Source organism: Panthera onca, chromosome E1, assembly GCF_046562875.1.
Source record: "Panthera onca isolate mPanOnc1 chromosome E1, mPanOnc1 haplotype 2, whole genome shotgun sequence".
NCBI classification, from domain to species: domain Eukaryota; kingdom Metazoa; phylum Chordata; class Mammalia; order Carnivora; family Felidae; genus Panthera; species Panthera onca.
Genome location: NC_138352.1, coordinates 32,625,474 through 32,645,666, shown reverse-complemented (window position 1 = coordinate 32,645,666; position 20,193 = coordinate 32,625,474). Strand labels below are relative to the sequence as shown.

General features: G+C 56.0%; 1 protein-coding gene and 1 long non-coding RNA gene across 3 annotated transcripts in view; both read left to right on the top strand.

The window, feature by feature from the left end:
• The first annotated feature begins 111 nt into the window (after positions 1–111).
• Positions 112–9,069, top strand: LOC132688118 (uncharacterized). The gene is made up of 3 exons (XR_009614419.3): positions 112–721; positions 6,914–7,014; positions 8,992–9,069. It is a non-coding gene; the product is annotated as an uncharacterized LOC132688118 (long non-coding RNA).
• A 742-nt stretch (positions 9,070–9,811) lies between these two features.
• Positions 9,812–20,193, top strand: part of DOC2B (double C2 domain beta) — a 34,282-nt gene continuing 23,900 nt past the window's right edge. For both annotated transcript variants that reach the window (XM_060646894.3, XM_060646893.3), the window contains exon 1: positions 9,812–12,038. In XM_060646894.3, coding sequence (XP_060502877.1) covers positions 11,666–12,038 — 373 coding nt within the window. In that variant the 5' untranslated portion in view covers positions 9,812–11,665. The remainder of the gene's footprint in view (positions 12,039–20,193) is intronic.

The window sequence follows — 20,193 nt, the reverse complement described above, 5'->3', positions numbered from 1 at the left end:
GGTTTTGGGGTTTGTTACGTTAATCTCTACACTCTTATGTATTGAAATTCTAAATACTGAGGGTTGTATAAGTAATTAGGCTGGGGGGGAGGGGGTCAACACACTGAAGCATGCAGGAGGGGGCAGGGCATGGAGCATCCCTTGGTCCTCTCTCCTCAACCAGGGAGGTCCTGTGGTTGCCTTGGCTGTCCTCAGTCCCCATGGGGGCAGCTGGGACGAAGGGGCCCCTCAGCCTGTCCCCCAGGCTCCCAGACGCCCTGGGTGCTGGCAGACAGTTGGCAAAAGGGCCTCAGACAGCCTCCCTGATTTACCAGGCTCTCCATGTCTCCCTGCTGATGGATGACCTGTGCTTTTCCTCTCTCCTCTCTCTAAATGCTGCTGTCTCCAAGGCCGCCCGCCCAGAGTGGGAGGGCACGCAGGCAGGGAGGAGCTGGGCCGGCTGGCTGGCGGGGCCTCTGCTGGTCTTCCTGCCTCCTTCCGCTCAGCTGCCCTGCCTGGAACCCCAAGGTGTCGCCCACAGGCGGATCTGGGCCCGTTTGGCCAGGGCCACCTATGTGCTCAGACCCCTCCCTTCAGCCACTGTGAACTCCACCAGCCAGGGGCCAGGCACAGTGCTAGGTGCCTGCCTACAAGGAGCTCCCTGACAATAAACAACAGGACCGGACCACAGAGGCTTTGGTAGAGGCTCTCTAGGAGACCGTCTTGAGCCGAGATCTAAAAGGTGAGAATGAGCCCCCCCCCCATGAAGTGATTTGGTGCAAGGATATTTTGGAAGAGGAACTGGCTAGTGCAAATGTCCTGAGGCAAACCCACACTCAATGTCAGCGGGCCTGTTCAGCAGAGGGTAGGATGAAGGAAACTAAATGGATTTCTCCTCAAGACTAAGTGCCCTCTGCCAAGGCCCTGTGGGAGGGGGTCAAGGTATAGTCACCATCAGGGCCACCAGAACCCAGGCAGGGCCAAGGGAAGAGCCTCAGGAAAACTCCACTGGCTTAATGGGTGGGCTTCGAGCCCTGAGCCCGAGGCTGGGCCTAAAGGGACCCCAGGTAGGGGTGCTTGGGTGGCTCAGTCAGTTAGGCATCCGCCTCTTGATTTCAGCTCAGGTCATGACCTCACACTTCATGGGATTGAGCCCTGTGTCAGGCTCGGCACTGGGAGCATAGAGCCTGCTTGGGATTCTCAGTCTCTTTCTCTGCCTCTCTCTCTAAATAAATAAATAAATAAACTTAAGGAGAAGAAAAAAAAGCAAAGTAATATGAATGAATGAATGAATGACCCAGATGGCAGAAGAGGGGAGACCCATGCTCCCAGCCCCTCAGGCAAGGGGAAGTGCAGAGCCTCAAGCCCTGTCCCTGACTCAAAGTTACTGTATGACCTTGGACGGGTCAGGTTAACCGCTCAGGCCCTCAGATTCCCTGTTAGTAAAGACGTGCCGTGCTTGTGGAAGTCCTACCTGCCCCCCAGCTTCAGAACCCTGGGAACATGATTGATTCCCAGGCCCCACTCTGGGCCTGCAGCCTGGGCTCCCTAAGGGTGGGTCCTGAGACTCTCCCAGAGGGTTCCAAGTCACATCAATCAACACCCCCACACCTCGACGACCACAAAGATGGAGCCGTCCCCTCCAGCTCCTCAAGAAATTCGACACCGCTGGGGAGACCGACTCTTAAACCCAAATCACGAGATGTGTGATAAGCCCGGTAACATGTCACAGGCACGGCCACAAGGGGGTATCGTGGAAAGAACACCTGCGTCGGCTTCAGGGATGAACAACACCTGAGCAGGGCATTGAAGGCAGCATAGGAGCGTGCCGAGTGATCGGGGAGGGGTGAGGGCAGCGGGCAGAGGCACGGCAGCCCCGCCGATGGGTATGTTTGGGCGCCAGATCGTGCAGTGGGAGAGGCGCTGGGCGAGCCGGAAGAAGCACTTCATTTGTCCCAGACTCTGGCTCTACATACGTGTGCCGGGAAGTGCTCCCCACACTTGCCCAGAAGCAGGCGGAACTGGCGGGTCAGCAGCATCCAGGGGCAGTGTGACACTCAGCAGGGCATCCACCCCTGTAGGGCCCCCCTGCACACCCCAAGCTCCAGCCGACTCAACCACAAACAGTTGTGCAAACAGCCACACTCTCCCACAGCGACGACGTTAGTGCAGACCGGGCCTCCTGCGAAGACAAACTTCTGCTTCCTCCACCCCCTTTGCTGAACTCTTTCTCAGCCTTGGGTTTCAGGGACCCAGCAGGTGGGGGCAGGGGAGGCGGGGTGGCCATTGCCGACCCCACTCCCCCACTCAGACCCTGGGCTCTCTGGGTGAGCCCCAAGGCCTGCCCTACAGTAGTGCGGGCCCCAGGGCAGTTGTCCCACGAAAGGGGAGGATGGACCCAGAGCTGGTAGATACCATATGGAGGATGTGAAACAAACCTCATTCTGACTCGAGACCCCCCCCTAACACGTGCAAAGAGCTGGGTTATCTTCAGCTTAAATATGTGTGGCAAATTTGGCCTGTCGATGGGTGTTGTAACTGTCACAGCCCGGGGTGACAGGGCTGAACACATAGGGGCTGGTGATGGTCAAGGGCATGGATTCTGGAGCCAAACCAGCCTGAGCTCAACTGTTGGTCCTGCCTCTTTTTAGCTGTGAGACCTTGGGCAATTGACTTAACCTCATATGCTTAATGAGAAGTATTTTATTGTAGTAATTATATGTTTATTTCGATGCGCAGTAGAGAAATGTAACCAGCACATCAATTTCCATCACAGACACTGTTGTGAGGACAAAGCACGGCTGAATATTTAAAGCACTTTTTAAGCAAATTGATTTTTTTAATGTTTATTTATTTATTTTGAGAGAGAGATCGTGTTCACAAGTATGGGAGGGGTGGGGGGGGGGGCGGGGAGAAAGAATCCCAAGCAGGCTCCACGCTGTCATCCTAGAGCCTGACTCAGGGCTCAGTCCCACAACCTGTGAGATCAGGACCTGAGCTGAAACCGAGAGTCGGACTCTTAACTGACTGAGCCACCCAGGTGCCCCGAAGCAAGTTGGTGTTTAAAGAAAAATGTAAACAACGCAGGCCCCAGCTGAGAAGCTGCCTCACAGGTGACAGAGCTTAGGGAACGCCAGTTTAGGGGACCGCTTGGCTCTGTGTGGGACTCTCACAGGGCACCAAGGGTTTTCAAACTGTTCTTCAGACCTGGAGACCCCAGAAGGCTGGGACAGGTGGAGATGCATGGCCTGTCAGGTGACAGAGTAGTCAGGAGCAGCAGGGGAGCGTGGAGGATGCTACTGTGTCCTGTGAGAACAGGACCAGCGCCCCCGCCTCTGGTGTCTGATCCCTGGGCTGCACGTGTGATTTAGGAACTGACGTGGCCACAGGGCATGGCAGGGCCCAGGGTGTGGCCATGGGAGAGTGTGGCCGAAATGAAGCCGCCGGGAAGGTGGTTGGCCGTCGAGGGGTCCAGGACTGGGTCCATTGTGTTGCCAGGCAAGGGCATCGGGAGCCATCAGAATGACGAGGGAGGGCAGTGTGTGTATCAGTGGAGGCTGGGATGCAGCCTGTTGGCAGGAGCCTCAGAAGGATTTAGGGGACTCCACTGCCAAGGGATGGAAGAGGGCAGTGAAATGGTTGGGGAGGCCCGGTCATCCGAAGTCTTGTTTAGAGAAAAGCAAGAATCTTTGAGACACAGGGACAGGGCTGAGAGGGAAGCCAGCAGTGGGAGGGAGCCTGGGGCTAGGGAAGCTCAGAGATGCTTGAGCACCCAGGCCCCAGGCTGATGGGGACAGTCCCGCTGGGGAGTTAGGCGGTACTCAGCCAAGGCCTCAGGAGCCACGGCCTCTGCCCAGAAGAGCCCCTTCCCCCCACCCCCTGCCCCGGAAGTCACAGTGCCCTCCTGTGGCGAGTCTTGCCTCGGTTGGTCCTGGTGCCAGCTCCAGTCTCCCACTGTCCGGCCATGGAGCCAGGATCAGGATTTGTCTCAGGGGATGGAGACACAGGCAGTGATGTTTTCAATAATTATAATTGGTTTATTGAGGTGTAATTGACATATATTCATGCAGGGGTACAATGTCATGATTTGCTATTTGTATATATTGTGAGATGATCACCACAGGAAATCTAGTTAAGATGTAGTTAGAATTTTTTTTCAAAAAGAAAAAGGATTTTTTTTCTCGTGATGAGAACTTTTAAGATCTACTCTCTTAGCATCATTATTTTTTAATGGTGCCATTAAAAAAAAGTTTACATTGTGGGCTTATTTTTTTCCTACCTTTTTTATTGTGGTAAAATATACGTAACATAAAGCCTACCATTTTCACCATTGTTAAGTGTATGATCAGTGGGTTAAGTATATATTCACAATGTTGTAACTATTTCTAGAACTGTTTCGTCTTCCCAAAGAGAAGCTCCATACTCATTAAATAATAACCCCCCGAGCCTCTGGTAACTTCTATCTACTTTCTGTCTCTCTTAATTCACCTATTTCAGGCTGATTTTTTTTTTGGGGGGGGGGCGGGGAATTAGTAATGCATGTAGGTAGCAAAAATGCACAGAGCAGAAAAGTTTCCCTGCCCCCCAGTTCCCTTCCCAGATGAACTATTTTATCAATTTCTTTGCTCTTTCGGGGGTATCTTAGGCATATATGAAAATATACATGTGTTATATATCCTTTTATTTGCATGCTGTTTATGCCTCTTTTTATTTAACCATACTTCTGAGATGTAAAGTTTTCTAGCACATCAGAATATCAATATAGCTCCCATATCAGTGTGCACACAGCTGCCCTGTCCTTCTTGATGGCTGTACATTATCCCACCATATGGGGGACCCATTCTGCATTCAACCTACCCTGCTATTGATGGAAACTGTTCAATTCTGGGGACACCTGTGTGGTTCAGTCAGTTAAGCATCTCTTTTTTTAATTTTTAATATTTATTTAGTTTGAAGGAGAGAGAGACAGAGCATGAGCAGGTAGAGGGGCAGAGAGGGAGGGAGACACAGAATCGGAAACAGGCTCCAGGCTCCGAGCTGTCAGCACAGAGCCCGACGCGGGGCTGGAACTCAAGAGCCACGAGATCGGGACCTGAGCCAGACGGAGTCGGAGGCTTAACGGACGGAGCCACCCAGGCACCCCAAGCATCTGACTCTTGATCTCAGCTCAGGTCACCATCTCACAGTTCGAGCCCCATGTCAGGCTCTGCACAGACAGTGCAGAGCCTTCTTGGAGTCTCTCTCCCTCTCTGCCCCTCCCCCCTCGTCCCACTCATTCTCTCTCTTTCTCAAAATGCGTAAATAAACTTTTTAAACGTTAAAGAAAAAACTCTTCAATTTTCAATTTGCTCCATTTATCTGTTGACAACACACACCCACCCTTCATAGCAAAGGTTCGACAGTAAAAGCCAGAAGAAGAAATTAAATACAATGAGATGCCCTCTCTCACCAGTCAGACCAACAAAAACTCGAGTCTGGCAACACCGAGTGTTGATGCGGATGCAGGGGAAGCAGAACTCTCACACACAGCGGGTGGAAACGGAGATGGCCACTTTGCACTACTTGGTCAAGCCAGGGATACGTATGTGCTTCTGCCCAGCAATTCCGTCTCCAGGAAACGGTTAACGACACTGTCACAGGTGGGCCAGGAGACAAGAATAGCCACCATAACAGGTGTAGAGTAATAGCAAAGCATGGGATTCCACCTAAATGTCCAGCGATAGGAAAACAGAAACAAGTTGTGGTGTGTTCGCAGAGTGGAATATTGCACTGTGATGAAAATTAAGTATAGACAGCCACATGCATCGGCAGGACTAAATCTCACAAACAATGGCACATGATAAAATCAGTTGAATGAGGATACATACCATATGATCCATTTATATGAAGTTTTTAAAATTTTTTTAATGTTTATTTTTGAGAGAGAGCGAGCGGGGGAGGGGCAGAGAGCGAGGTAACACAGAATCCGAAGCAGGCTCCAGGCTCTGAGCTGTCAGCACAGAGCCCGATGCAGGGCTCGAACTCACAGACCGTGAGATCACGACCTGAGCTGAAGTCAGACGCTTAACCGACTGAACCACCCAGGCGCCCCTGAAGTTTTAAAACATGTAAAACAATACCACGTATTGTTTACGGATGCATATGTCTTTAGTAAAGGTAAAAATGTGTGCATGGGGCGATGATTATCGAATTCCAGATAGTGACTGCCTCTGGAGAGAGCAGCAGGATCAAGGAGGACTATCGGGGCATTTCAAATGCATCTGTAATTTTTTTTTAATGTTCATTTATTTTCGAGGGAGAGAGAGAGAGACAGAGTGAGGACAAGCAAGGGAAGGGCAGAGAGAGAGGGGAGACACAGAATCCGAAGCAGGCTCCAGGCTCCGAGCTGTCAGCACAGAGCCCGACCCGGGGCTCGAACTCACAGACCTTGAGATCATGACCTGAGCCGAAGTCCGATGCTTAACCAACTGAGCCGTCCAGGTGCCCCTATAATTTTTGTTTTGATTGTGCTAATTCTATTTTAGCTTCTTTGAGGAGCCTGTAATGTTTCGCTTGTAAGCTGGCTGGTAGTTCGGGCAGTCTTTACATTATCCTCCAGGTCTTTTTCGTACAACTGAAATATTTCATACATTTTAAAAGTAGAATGAGTTAAAATTGGAAGCCACCATTTGCACTGTTAATACCTTTTGGATCGCATCATTAATATAAAGCTGTTTGAGGGAACATTTGTGGCTGTTGACCTGGGTTTCAAAATTGCCAGTTAGGGCTCCTGCCCATTCTAACCCACTATAATGCTGAGATAGCCACCCCCCCCCCCCCCCCGTCCTAAAGACATTCAGACAAGACCCTGGGCTCCAGCGACCCCCAGGCCTCTGGGGGCAGGGTGGTGAGGGCACTGCCTTGTCTTCAGGCTATACCCCTTTTCCTCCCGCAGGTCATTTCCGGAGCAACCCCTGAGGATTCAGCGTTATCCTTTGCTGGCATCTGATCTCCTCCCACAGGCAGCATGATCCCAGACTAAGCCCCTCCTGGCAGGTGAGCTCTCACTAGGTCTGGTTGCCATCCGTCCGGTCCGTCCTGCAGCACAGGCCACACCCTGCAGGGAGGGAACGTGTGAGTGCGAGTCCTGGCCCGGCCCCTTGTGACCTTGGACCAGGCCCTCCATTTCCACCAGCCTGTTTGCTCACAAGGGACGCGAAGCGGGCGGGGGAGGGGCTCACAGATCTGTGGTCTGCACACCACTGCACAGGTGTCCCAGAAGGGGAAGACGATGACCGTCTCTGAGCCACTTAGCCCGTCACGACAGCTCCAGGAGCGTTTGACGTCTGCAAAACAACGTCACCAGGTGTCAGCTTTTCCTCACGGTAGACCTAGTCCTAGTAAATGTACTGTGACCAGTGTCATGTGTTTATGAGAATGGGCATAATAAATTATCACGTCAAGTTCGCCCCTCGGCAGCCACAGGCTACAACCGCTAACACTTCCGGTGACTCGTTTCCTCGGACTTCTACCAGGCTTCCTGAGCCGAGGCCACTGTGTGGGGCAAGGAGGAGGCAGCGATGGGCCGGAGTGGATGGCTCCCACGTCCCTTCCCGATCTGCCCTCCATCCCTGGAATCTAAAGAAAAGGGGGGCTTCATTCATCACCAGGCGCCCTGCAGCACGTAGCACGGGGCCTGTCACAGAGTGGGTGCTCAATAGATACTTGGTAAACAGTGGATTCTCAGGAGCCCCTGGAAGGCGTCTCCATCAACCAGCCACTGTGCTTAGAAGTCCTCCATCAGCCCCTCCTCTGGGTAAAAAATTCCTATGAATATAGAGAAGGTTCTTTTAGCACAACCTTCTCCTCCTCCAGTAATCAGAGGAGAGTGGCAATTGGGGGTACACGTTAGGCCAGGCCAGGGAGGGCCCTTCCTTCCAGGGCACGTGGATACCAGCCAGAGATGCCAACCAAGGACATGTGGCCGAGTGCCGAGTCATTTCCTCTAAAATGCCCATCGCCTGCTGGAAGGAAAGGCTTTAACTGGTCATTCTCAGCCAGGAAAGAAGCCCCAGTGCCCAAAGTGGTGTGTGTGGGACTTTGCCAAAGCACTCTAGAAATTCCAACACCCACCCCCGCCTGGGTGTTGCACAGTGAACAGCGTGGAGGTAGCAAACCAGGTTGAGAATCACTGTATTAAACCTTAGCACCTTCTCACCCAGCGATTCCCACAAAAATAACTGTGAATAAAAATAATCCAGGGGCGCTGGTTAAGATGCAGCCTGAGTCTTCACGTACATGCGTATCTGAGTCAGGGGGTGTGAGATAGGGGCCTGGAATCTGCGTTATTAAAATGCATCCTGCCGGTACAGATGGCTGGGCCATCCTTCGAGGAACCCGCTTCTACTTCATCGCACAGGGGCCTTTGGGGGGAGAGGGGGTGCTCAGAAGCCTGTTGGGAGAAGCAGGTGGAGAGGAAGCGTGGGCCCAGGATTCCTGAGAGCTGTGACCAAGGGCAGACGGTCCCACTTAACTTTGCTAAGGGCCGGTCCAGCTGCCACCATGGAAGGCAACATGATTGATGGGGCCTGGACATGTCCAGCCGCCTCAAGATCCCCATTCGTGCCAGCCAGCAAGTACATTCGCCTCTGCCTGCACTTCCCCCCCATAGCCTCACCTGGTCCTGCAGCAGACAGGAAGAGGGCGGCCAACTGCACTTCACTGGCAGAGAAAGTGAGGCAGGCACAGGGCATATGGAGATGGTTTGCACCAGGAAGGCAGGGGCAAAAGAATTATGGCGGACTGAGTGCCTGTTGCGTGCCATCCATCCCCATCAGCATTTCTCACACACTTGTTCGTGGCCTCCCCCACTCCACCACTGAGGGGCCTAAGTTAAGCAACTTGACCAAAGTCAGACACAGTTAGGGGCCAGGAGACACTGGCTTTTGAGTCCAAATTTGCCTGACTCCCCAGCCCATACTCTTTGTAGAAAAATGGTCACCTGCCCGGATAACACCAATTCTGTCCCTCCAGGGGGACCCTGCCCCTTCTCGGTGGGGCTCATAGCTGGATGAACTCAGACCGTGGAGTGGCTCTCCACTCTGCCACCTGCCAGAGGCTGGTCCCACACACTCCTCCCCTTTCTCCAGCGGGCATCCCGGGGTTCCCCAACTCAGTGCTTTGGAGGCTGGGCCTTCCACCCCACTTCTTCCAGACTCTCCAAGAGCCAGCACCTGCAGGGCCAAAAGCTGTGAGCTGATCCTCCAAAAAGCCACACCCACAGAAGGTCAAGAGGCCAGAGGGAGAGGTCAGCCCCCTTCTGTCCCCACTCCCAGTGAACACAGGGGTATACCTTTGATGTCAAAAGGGCACAGGGTCAGGGGTCAGGATATCCACTCTCATTCCCAGACCCTTGACTTCCTGAAGCCTCAGTTTCCCCGGATGTAAACAGAGGACAATACTCTCTTGCTCCTCAAGTGAAGGACTTATGAAATGATGGCTCAGTGTCTGTACTTTAATACCCGTATCATTACATAATCACTTTGTGATGCAGCTACCTCTGGCATAGAAGTCACTCTGTGCCTATTTAAGAACTAATCCCCTTAAGCATTCCCAGAAATGAGAAACCCACTGTGTTAGGCTTCCAGGCTTTCCTGGCCTTCCCTTGGCCTCTGATTCTTGGAAGGTTGATTTTTTTCTCCTACCGGGTTCCCAGATCGTCCTTAGGGAGCCCCCAGGCTGGTTCTTTCCTATTGTAACCACTGAGGCTTGGCCGCCTCTCCCCCCACCCCCCCGCCCCGCCCCCGCCCCCCTAGCTCTGGGAAACGAGGTTTTACCTGTGTTTCCAGCTCTGCTCGGACCCTTCAAGCTTCATAGGGGTGGAGAGGAAGAGGCAGAGGAGGGGGTGCGTGGAAGCTTCAAAAAAGTCAGAACACCTGGGTTCTACTCCCAGCTCTGCTACAAGCCAGCAGTCACTGTGGGTAAGTCATTGTGCCTGAGCTTTAATCTCCTCGCCTGAACATGGTAACAGTATGCCCTGTCTACACCATGGGGTAATGTAAGGGATCAAAGCGATGGCAGCTGGAAACGGTCTTGATATAGTCATGCCGACTATCACCACCCAGTGCAGAACTTACCACAAAACAGCGTATGGTTCTCCATCATTTCTCACCAGTGAGTCTTGTCTCTCAAGGGAAGGGAGAAGAGAAAGCCAACCCTGTCGAGCACCTCTGATCTGTCGTGTTCTATGCTGGAACGGGCCTCCCCATAATGCTGTGAGGTTGGAATTAGCCCCATTTCCCAGATGAGGAAACTGAGGTTCAAAAAGTTCAGATGATCCGTCAGGATGTAGCAGCTGGATGTGATGAGAAAGAGCCTCCTCTCTCTTCTCTCTGTTCCCCCCACCTCTTTCAGTGGGTTATGGTGGAGGGAGGGACACAGGCTTGGGGCTCTCCTCATTCAGACTCATGGAGGGGACCCAGTCAAGAAGATAAGCATTTCTGATATGTCAGAAGCCAGGCAGTAAACAGGATTCTGTCCAGGCCCAGGGCTCTCTGGAGACACACCTGTATAAGCAGCAGCCATTCCCAACAGAGCTCTGTTCCCGGAAAGTTCTGGGCTGGGCTGCCGAGATTTGTTTGGTTATCTGACCATGTGGGAGGCTTGAGCAGGTGGGCAGGCCACGCCCTGCCTCCCCACTTCTGCCTCATCCATCATCACGGGGCAGGTGTCTTCTGCCCAGGCCATGTCTGCCCTCCCCCCTCGGGACCAGTCTGTGGTCAAGGTTCTCACCCATCCTATCCCCATGGGGAGAGCGGGGCGAGTTCCTCAAACTACTCACTAACCAAGTGAGGGACTGACGCAGGGTTACGGAGAGTGTGTGCTTGTATGTGACCCGAGAGGAATTGTGAACAGCAATGACCTTGGGCCACTGAGGATGTACATGCTCTACCAGCGTGTGAGCAACACACGTTGCTCACACACATTCCTAGGAGCGTGGCTGTGTGTCCTGCTAGATGGGGGTGGAGGGGGATGCCCCGAGTCCCGTGATCACTTCTCTGGGTGTGTCTGTGGGTGTCCTGTTAGGCAGGTGTGTATCGGGGGGTGAACGGCACCCGCAACCAACTCTGTGTGGGTACATAACGTTTGCGGATGTGTCCTGCAGGTGTGAGCCAGCGGACGCTTCTGCCAAGCGTCTGCACACGCTTCTGTGTGCTTAGAGTGACTTGGCACCCCCGCGTGTGTCCTGTGGGAGGGAACGGAACCCCACAAGGGCTGGGACAAGCGGGAACGTGCGAGTGTGCGTCCTGCGGCTCCCTGCTCAGCCTCCCGGCGGTCCTGCCCGTGTGCGCGAGTGGAAGGCGCCCGGGGCCCGCGGGTGTGCGCGCGCCGGTGCCAGTGCGAGTGAGTGCGGCGCCGTTCGCTCGCTCCGCTCCGCGCCCGCCCGCGCAGCCCGCACACTCACACTGCTTGGTTGCTGCCGGGTGACGCGGGCTGGGCCCGCCCCCCGCCTGCCGGCCCCTGGCACTCACTCGCCGGCCGCCGCCGAGCAGGCAGCAGCCGCGTCAGGGCCGTCCGGGGGGCGCCGCCGGCGATGCCCGCAGCCCTCGCCGCGCCCCGCCGGGCCTGCTGAGCCGCCCCCCACCCCCCGGGCCGGGGCCGCGCCGGGCCGGGCCGGGCCGCGCCCGGGCGGGGCCGCGCTGCCTGCATGACCCTCCGGCGGCGCGGGGAGAAGGCGACCATCAGCATCCAGGAGCATATGGCCATCGACGTGTGCCCCGGCCCCATCCGGCCCATCAAGCAGATCTCCGACTACTTCCCCCGCTTCCCGCGGGGCCTGCCCCCGGACGCCGGGCCCCGCGCCGCTGCGCCCCCGGACGCCCCCGCGCGCCCCGCCGCGGCCAGCGCGGGCCGCCGCAGCCCCTCCGACGGCGCCCGCGACGACGACGAGGATGTCGACCAGCTCTTCGGAGCCTACGGCGCCAGCCCGGGCCCTAGCCCCGGCCCCAGCCCGGCTCGGCCGCCCGCCAAGCCGCCCGAGGACGAGCCGGACGCCGACGGCTACGAATCCGACGACTGCAGTAAGTTTCCAACTCGCCGACTTCCCGCCCCCTCCCCCGGCCCGGCCTCTCGCTCGCTCCCCGACCTCGCGGGTGCCCCGGCCCCCTGCGGTCTCCCCTTTCGCCGGCATCCACCCCCGCCGGGGGCGGCCCCTCGCCCGCTCCGTGCGCTCTCCGCGCGCCCTACAGAGGCAGCCCCGAACCCCTCCCTGACCCGCACTGGAGAGGTGGGAAGTTTGGGGGCGCCCCCTGGGGGTGTCCCATTTCCGGGGCCCGGTTCTCGGAGCCCGCGCCGCGCCCCCTCTCGGCCCGCTGGCGGGGAGCTCCGGCGCGGGCGGCGGCTTTTGTTCCGGGGAAGGGCGGAGCTGCGCCCCGGGGAGACACCAGTTGCTGCCTGCCGCGCGGTCCTCCCCGCTTGGGAACCCGTTGCGGGACCGGCCCCGCAGCCGAGGGGCCGGGCTGGGGCGGGAGGTGGAGGGGCCCGGGGCCGGGCCGGCCTCCCGAGTGGGCCCGGCGGCCCGCAGAGCGCGGCGGCTTCGCTGGCGCCCGGGCCGAGCACCAAAGGACTGCCGGGCCGCTTGTCCTTTGGAAAAACCTTGGCGGTTCTTCCTCCTGTGTCCGTGGACCCCGCCGCGGAGCTCTCCCGGGCCGCCGACCTTCGCCCACCTGTTACGCCCGCTTTCCACCACCAGGAAGGGTCACCCAGCACGCGCCTCCTCCTCCCGGGGCTGAGCCTCGAGCCCCAGGGAGTGGGCAAGCGCGGGGGTCCCCGGGCCGAGGCCCGGCCGGCGGGAGCTCCTCGCCTTTCCCGTCTCTGACGGTGCCTGCCGCGCCCGACCCGGGACCTTAGGGGAAACCGAGGTGGAAGAGGTCGCCGCCTGGTTCGGAAGGGGTTGGCACGAGACCGGGGTGGGGCTGGGGGGCAGCGCTGCTCGCTAGGGTCCCCAGCCGAGCTGTAGCCCCAGTCGCGTCACTGTGAGACCTGCCACACCAGCCCTGCCAGGGATGTGGACCTTTCCACGCAGGGGTCGCTCGCAGGCTTCGCCAAGGCCCGCTCAGCTGAGTCCCCCCAACAACCGCGTGCTGCGCCCGCGAAGGTGGCTGCGCCTGGTTTGGGCGCTCACAAGGGCCTAGAGCCGGCGGCCTGGAGTTTCCCCAAGCATAAAATGTGCCTCTGGAAGCTGAATGTGGAGGTCGTCAGCACCACTGGGGGAGGTGGCCCACCGCTCATTGTCCTACCTAGGGAGGCCCTGGAGGAGAGAGCTGGAGGAGGCCCCACCTCCATCCTCCAAGGGGAGGAAAGTGCTAGGTACTTTCAGTGGGCCTGGACCGCAGCACTCTGGTCGGAACCTGGTGTATTGAGGCCTTGCTGTGGGGCATGGACGTGGGAAGCAGTCCTCTCCCCCTCCCCTTCCCTGCCAGCTTGGGGAAATTGGGTCGTGGGAGTTGATTGTCCTCAGGGCTGTGCCTCAGGGCTGTGCCCTCAGGCTCCAGTTGATCTTCCCCACCCTCAGCTCCTGGCACCCTGGGCAAATCGCAACCCCTTACTTGCCATGCATCTGGGAAGGACCTAACTGGGACCCAAGTCACCCCTTTGGATGCCATGAATCCAAAGCCACCTCCAGAAGAAGGGTTAGGGAACCTGTTGCCCTTCCAACATCTTTCCTGCTGTGCCAAGGGAGTGAGCTGGCAGGGCAGGGCTTCCCCATGAACTTCAGGGAACCCTCCTGGTGCCACCAAGGGCCCTCTGGATGACAGACTGTTATGAGGTGAGAAATCTTGTCATTTTTTTGGGCTCTCCCTAAGCCCCCAGGCAAGGTGGCCCAAAAGTCCCAAACTCAGGCCAGCTGCCTCATCTCCAGTCCATCAACTCAGCAGCCTGTCACTGAGCACTGTCCCAGCAGCAGAGAGTGGGGCAAAGGGAAACAGGACGGGGTCATGGGAACCAGGGAGCTCACGTGTCCCAGCAGGGGACAGACTCAGTTGAGGTGGGCAATGCGAGGCCATCCTGAACACAGCCTTGCCAGCCTGAACTGTGGGCTGGCCACACCCATGACACCAGGCAGTCTGTTGAAAAGAGCTAAGGAGGAGGGCATATGGCTGAGCCACAGCCAGCTTGGGCCCCCTTGTCCCCTTCCAGGAGCAGCCCACCCCAGACTTGGATCCCGTCAGTGGCCGAGCAAACATCCTAGGCATGGGAACACAGAAAACTCGGCTCCTTCCTGTGGTGGGACCAGGCTGGGGGTGGAATCGCTCTTCAGCAGATACCCCAGGCCGAGGCCCTCTCTCAGCCCTACCAGCCAGATCCCTAGAATAAGCCTAAGTGATTCAAGCCAGATGGTTCATTAGGGCTTTAGCCAGGGTTATGCTATTTGCTGCCCTAATTATTGGATTATCTCTGTTCTAACAAAAAGAAATTAGGGCGGTTGCTCTGTTGTCCGAGGCTGAGAATGAAGTGCTGTGTATTTATTCAGCCTTTCCCCCTCTTCTCTTTAAAGCCCATCCTTTATTAAGGCACCTCCAGGCACAAGCACAAAATTCACATGTTCCAAACTGATCTAATAGGGGGCGATGGTGGGGAGAAAACGCAGTGCACGTTGGAGTTACAATCGCCCTTCCTCCCACGGGTCCGAGGTGTGGCCTGGCCAAGCTGGGCTGGGCTGCCTGCTGCCCTGGAGAAGGGCCCCGGGCCCCGCCCTCTGCATGTGCTTCTCCCCTGCCGACGCCCTCCCACCCACTCTCCACCTGGAAGACCCAGGCCCTTCTTCAAAACTATAAAGACTAGAATGTCCAGGTTGCAAGTAACAGCAAACTCAAAGTGCCTTAAACAGTGAGGACAGTTGAGATCGTGGGACCCGCAGGTAGGTTTACACAGTGTCCCATCAGCAACCTTGGAGGTGATGGTTCTGCCCCCCTTTCCACTCGGCCATGCTCTTCTCTTCGTAGGCTGACCTCCCTCCCGGTGCAAGGTGGCCGCTTCAGGTCCAGGTGTCACATGTAACAAGAAGATCCTAAATTTGACAAGGGCGAGTTTCCTTGCCCATATCTCGGTTCGAGGGTGAGGACAGCTCTCCCAGAGTCCCCAGGAGACCTGTCCTTCTGTCTCATTGGCCAGAATTGCATCACATGCCCGTGCTCACACCTGCCCCTGCATGATTCGCCCTGGTCTGGGTCAGGAGCGATGCCCCTGGAGGCCTGGAGCGAGGATGCAGTGGAGGAATCGCTGTCCCGAAGGCCCTCAGCTGGCAGCGTTTCCTGGTCCCTGCTGGCTGTGAATCCCCTTCCTTTGAGCCCAGTCATGTCCTGCTCGCACTATATTTCTATGGATTCAACGTTACAAGACCAACTGTACGGCCGGCACTGTGCTGAGATTCACGAATGCCCGAGACACAATCTCTGACATGAGGGATTTCACGGAAACCGAGATGCACAAGTAGCCCCGCAGTGACAACAGGGAGGCAGGAACCCGAACGAGAAACGCTAGCATGCACAGAGTTTACCCACAGAGAAGGCTCTGCTCTGAGGCTGGGAGAAGGGAAGAAGCAGGCTGGCAGAGTGGAAGGAGAAAAGAGAGATGCTCCTGGCAGAGGGAGTGCCGTGTGCACAGGTAGAGAGGGGTAGGAAACACAGCCCGGCACAGGTGCCTGTCAAGTGGCTCAGGACAAGGTGGTCATATCACAGAGGGCCTTCAGTGCTACACCAAGGAGGTTAAACTGAGTCCAGGAGGCAGTGGTGAACCTTTGAATAATTTAAAGCAGGAGAATGATTAGACTTATAAAGGTCCTAAAGTTCTGATCCTCTGCCCCAGAGCTGCTGGGAAACAGAGACTATGGCTCATTCTTCTTTCTACTTCCTGAAGTTCTTGGCTCAGTGCCTCAGTTTTCCCAACTAGGAAATGCTTTCAACTCGGGCTTGACCATTTTTCTGTGGTTCTTGCAATAGTTTTTTTTTTTTTTTAATTTATTTATTTTTGAGAGACAGAGTGCACGCAGGGGAGGGGCAGAGAGAGAGAGGAGACAGATCCAAAGTAGGCTCCAGGCTCTGAGCTGTCAGCACAGAGCCTGACATGGGGCTCTAACCCACAAACCGTGAAATCATGACCTGAGCCAAAGTCAGACGCTCAACTGACTGAGCCACCCAGGTGCCCCTTGCCATAGTTTTTTAAAACTATTTGAGAGGCTGACATTTTTCTTCAAAAAGAAAAAAAAAAAAAGAACAACCAGGGCAGATTTCCTATCCCCAAGGGTGTACGGGTGAGGAAAGTCCAGGTGCAAACCAAGGTCAAAATGATGCTGTCAGTCTCCATCAGCAGAGCAAAGGGATGTTTGGCCTTAGAGGAACTGACAGGGGCTTGAGCCTGATTTTCTCTGAATTAGCCCCATTAAAGCTCTATAATTATCGACAGGCGGGTGACAACTCTCAAGGGCCCATTAGTGACCAACCCTCATTATTTTTCCAAGGATGTAAACTTTAGCCAGGACACGTGATTTGAGTGGGTGGAGGGCAGGACCCAGCGGCTCACACAGACGAGCACCTTCACCTGCCCTTAGGGCCCTCCTCACCTGCACCGTGAGCCGGCTCCTGGACGGCAGCCCAGCCCTCCCTCGTCCCCGAGAGCGACTTGGCTTTTCTCTCTCTGTTTCTCTGTTGCGTCCTCCTAAGGTTTCAGCCACGCAAAGTGGCAGACAGAAAAATTGGGGGAAACCATTAGGCTTTAATTTTTTTTTTTAACGTTTATTTTATTTTTGAGACAGAGAGAGCATGAATGGGGGAGAGGCATAGAGAGAGGGAGACACAGAATCTGAAACAGGCTCCAGGCTCTGAGCTGTCAGCACAGAGTCCGACGCGGGGCTCGAACTCACGGACCATGAGATCATGACCTGAGCCGAGGTCAGACGCTTAACCGACTGAGCCACCCAGGCGCCCCACCACTAGGTTTTAAGAAAGGAACTATCAGGATGGAAGTGAAGAGGCCTGGATTCTGCTTCCAATTCTGCTGTGCAACCCTGACCAGGTCACCTCCCCTCTCTGAGCCTCATTTCCCTGAATGGGAAATGAAGACTTTGGACGATAAGATCCCTGCCCAAGAGATCTCCACCACCAGCAAGTTTCTACCAATGGTGACCACGCTTCTATTTACAAACTATTCTTTTTTAAAAAAAACATTTATTTATTGTGAGAGAGAGAGAAAAAGAGTGCATGTGAGCAGGGGAGCAGCAGAGAGAGAGGGAGAGAGAACCCAAGCAGGCTTGACTCGGGGCTCAATCCCACAAACCCTGAGACCACGACCTGAGCCGAAATCAAGAGTCGGACGTTTAACCGACTGAGCCACCCAGGAGCCCCTAAAAACTATTATTTCTTACAAAGCTTCCGTTGGAGTTCAAAAAAATTCATCAATCCTGCAGCCGTGGGGGAGGGGGGACCGCACTGGGTGCGCTGTTCCTTCCTGGGCATTGATAACAGGTGCTGGTTTCCCCGGGCAGCGTCAGCTGTCCCTAAACAGGGATGTCTGGAGAGCCGGTGAAAGGGGCTCTTCTCTTCTGGACCTAAGTTCCCCAGTGGGGAGCAGGTAGCCCCACCGTCTGGCTGGCTGTCCTTCTCTGAGAGTGGGCAACGGGCAGAGATCGTGGGGTGTGCATTTTAACACGTGGGCATCACACCCAATCCCCGCTCCCTTGAACAGCTGGAGAGCAAGTTGGTTGGAACGGACCGGCCATGTGGATTGAACATCTGCTCCCTGCCGGTGTCACCGGCATGGCTGAGGCAATGGTCCCTCCTCTCTGGAAGCTCATGTCTGGCGGGAGACTGGACCTGGGGAGGCCTGAACCGAACAGCAGACTGATCTCCTGTCACGTAGAGCCAACAGCGTTGGAGAATATTCTAAAAGCAGGGACCTGGAGAATCCGGGGCCCGTGGCTGTGTGCGCTGTTACAGGCGTGGTGATACGAACCTCGCTCACAGCACCCCCACCCGCCCAGCTGCACAAATGGGAGCCAGGATCCAGGCCGCAGCCAGATACAGTTAGCGCTGAAGCACACGGACTCTACTGACGAAAGCGCCTTAGGCGCCACTCAAGCCCTGTTGACTCATAGTTTGGACACAATTCTAGTATAGATTCTCCCCTGGTTTCGTGGAACAGACAGGGGACTATTGAAAAGGAGGGAGAGCTGTGTGTGCCACCAGAGGCAAGTATTCTAAGAGGAGTTTCAGGCTGATGGCCAAGGAGGAGGCAGAAAAACGAAGAAAACGGTATCTGTGGCCATTTGTATATCCTGTCCACAAAGGCCGGGAGGGGAGTGATCCAGTTTGGAACGAGTTCATTCCAGAAGGCGTCTCGGAGGGGCAAGTACAGTTATCTAGAAAGATCGCCAAAATAGATCTGCTCTTTCTATAATTACATACTGAGCATTTCCGGTCCCCCAGGGGCTGCGTTAAGGCACAATGCTGTGAGGTGGGCTCTGTTGTGTCTCCATTTTGCACATGAGGAAACTGAGGCACAGAGAGGCAAGAAAAGCTATCTAAAGTCACACCGCAAAGAAGCACAGTACAGCCAGGACTTGAACCCGAGGTCCAGCGTCAGAGGGCGGGTCTCCTACCCCACGTGCGCCCCTCCCAGGCAAGGACAGAGACTGGGCTGGGTGCCTTGCCCTGTGTTAGGAGCTAGGGGGCAAGACTAATGCGACTCAGTGCCATCACCTCAAAATGAAGGGCAGCTGCACACGCATGGCCCTTAAGTTGCCCGTTTCTCTGCCAAGCCAAACTTAGCCATGCCCCGGCCCCTGCACGAGCCCAGGGGTCTGCAGGCATACGGTCCCTGTGGATCCACTCCACTCTGCCACCATAGTGCCAAAGGAGCCGTGGACAAGATGTGAAGAGATGAGCCTGGCTGGACTAGGCCAGTGGGCCATAGTTCGATCTAGAACCGTGTTGGGTGCCGCTGGCCGGAAGAACAGAGCCCCGCCCTCCCCCTAGCCTCACTCCACCCACTCAGCCCCCCGGACCCCGGTCGGCCTGTGGTTGGAATGCCTTTCCCCCAGCGCCACTGTGTACGGCCAACCCCTAATCATCTTATATGGCTCAGGTGAAGCATCACCTCCTCCAGGGAGCCTTCCCTGGTGGCCCCAGTTCACATCCTTAGACCCCTATTGCTCCTCGCTCACCAGACTCTGTTAGGGTAGATTCTTTCCATCTGTTTCTCCTATTAAGCTCCGCTTTCCTTGGGGCAGGAGCACCGCCTTATTGATACCCTCATCCCTAGAAACCAGCTTATCGTAATACTGTTTGGTAAAGAATGAATGAATGAATGAATGAATGAATGAATGAATGAATGGCGTGCCAGTTGACCGGCCCGTGTCTGGGTTTCTAAAGACATCCTGTGAATTTGCATCTTACTGTCCAGAGACTCACCCCTGGAGGCCTGCTGCTCACCCACAACCCCCGCTTTCGTGCCAGGAGCCACGTCAACACGGGAGGCCACAGCTGCTGTGTGTGATTGTCCCCCAGGGTTGCAGCTGCACCCAATTATTGCCAAATGCTCTGCCCAGCCCTAGAGAGTTGCCTGCTGCCTTTAAAAGGCTTGCAGCTCAGCAGCGCGAGGACCTAGGTGGCTCCTTACTCCTTCGCAGGGCCCCCCAGCGGACCAGAGAGAGGGGGGAGCTGCGGCCCCAGGTGTTGCTGGGGAGTGGGGGGGGGGTGGGTCAGCCAGTCAGCCTGGCCAGGACCCACAGCCTCTCAAAGCCGTGTCTCCTCTGACTTCTCCCACAGTCCTCGTGACCCTTCACGGGTGAGAGAAACTGACGCACAGAGCCAAGACTGGCAGTTGCACCAGGATGGCAGGAGAACAGGAACCTTTAGCTGAGTGCCCTGTACCCTGGGCACACTGGGCCCAACGCCGGACCAGCCCCAGGCCCAGCACCACAGCACGGGGGTCTGGGCTGTGGGGCCTGCCACCTGGGTTTGACTCCTGGGCCGCTACTCGTGGTGACCGGGGCTGACGTAGCCTCACTGAACCTCGGCTCCTCTGTCCTCTGGAATGTGAGGAGGACATTGCTCGCTTCCTAGGGCTGATGGGGCTAAGAGGCTGGGTGGAGAGATTGGATGCAGTAGGTTCTTGGTCGATGGCAGTCACTGTGGGCACCTGGTCCCACCACCCAGGGGTGGATGATGCTCCGCCACT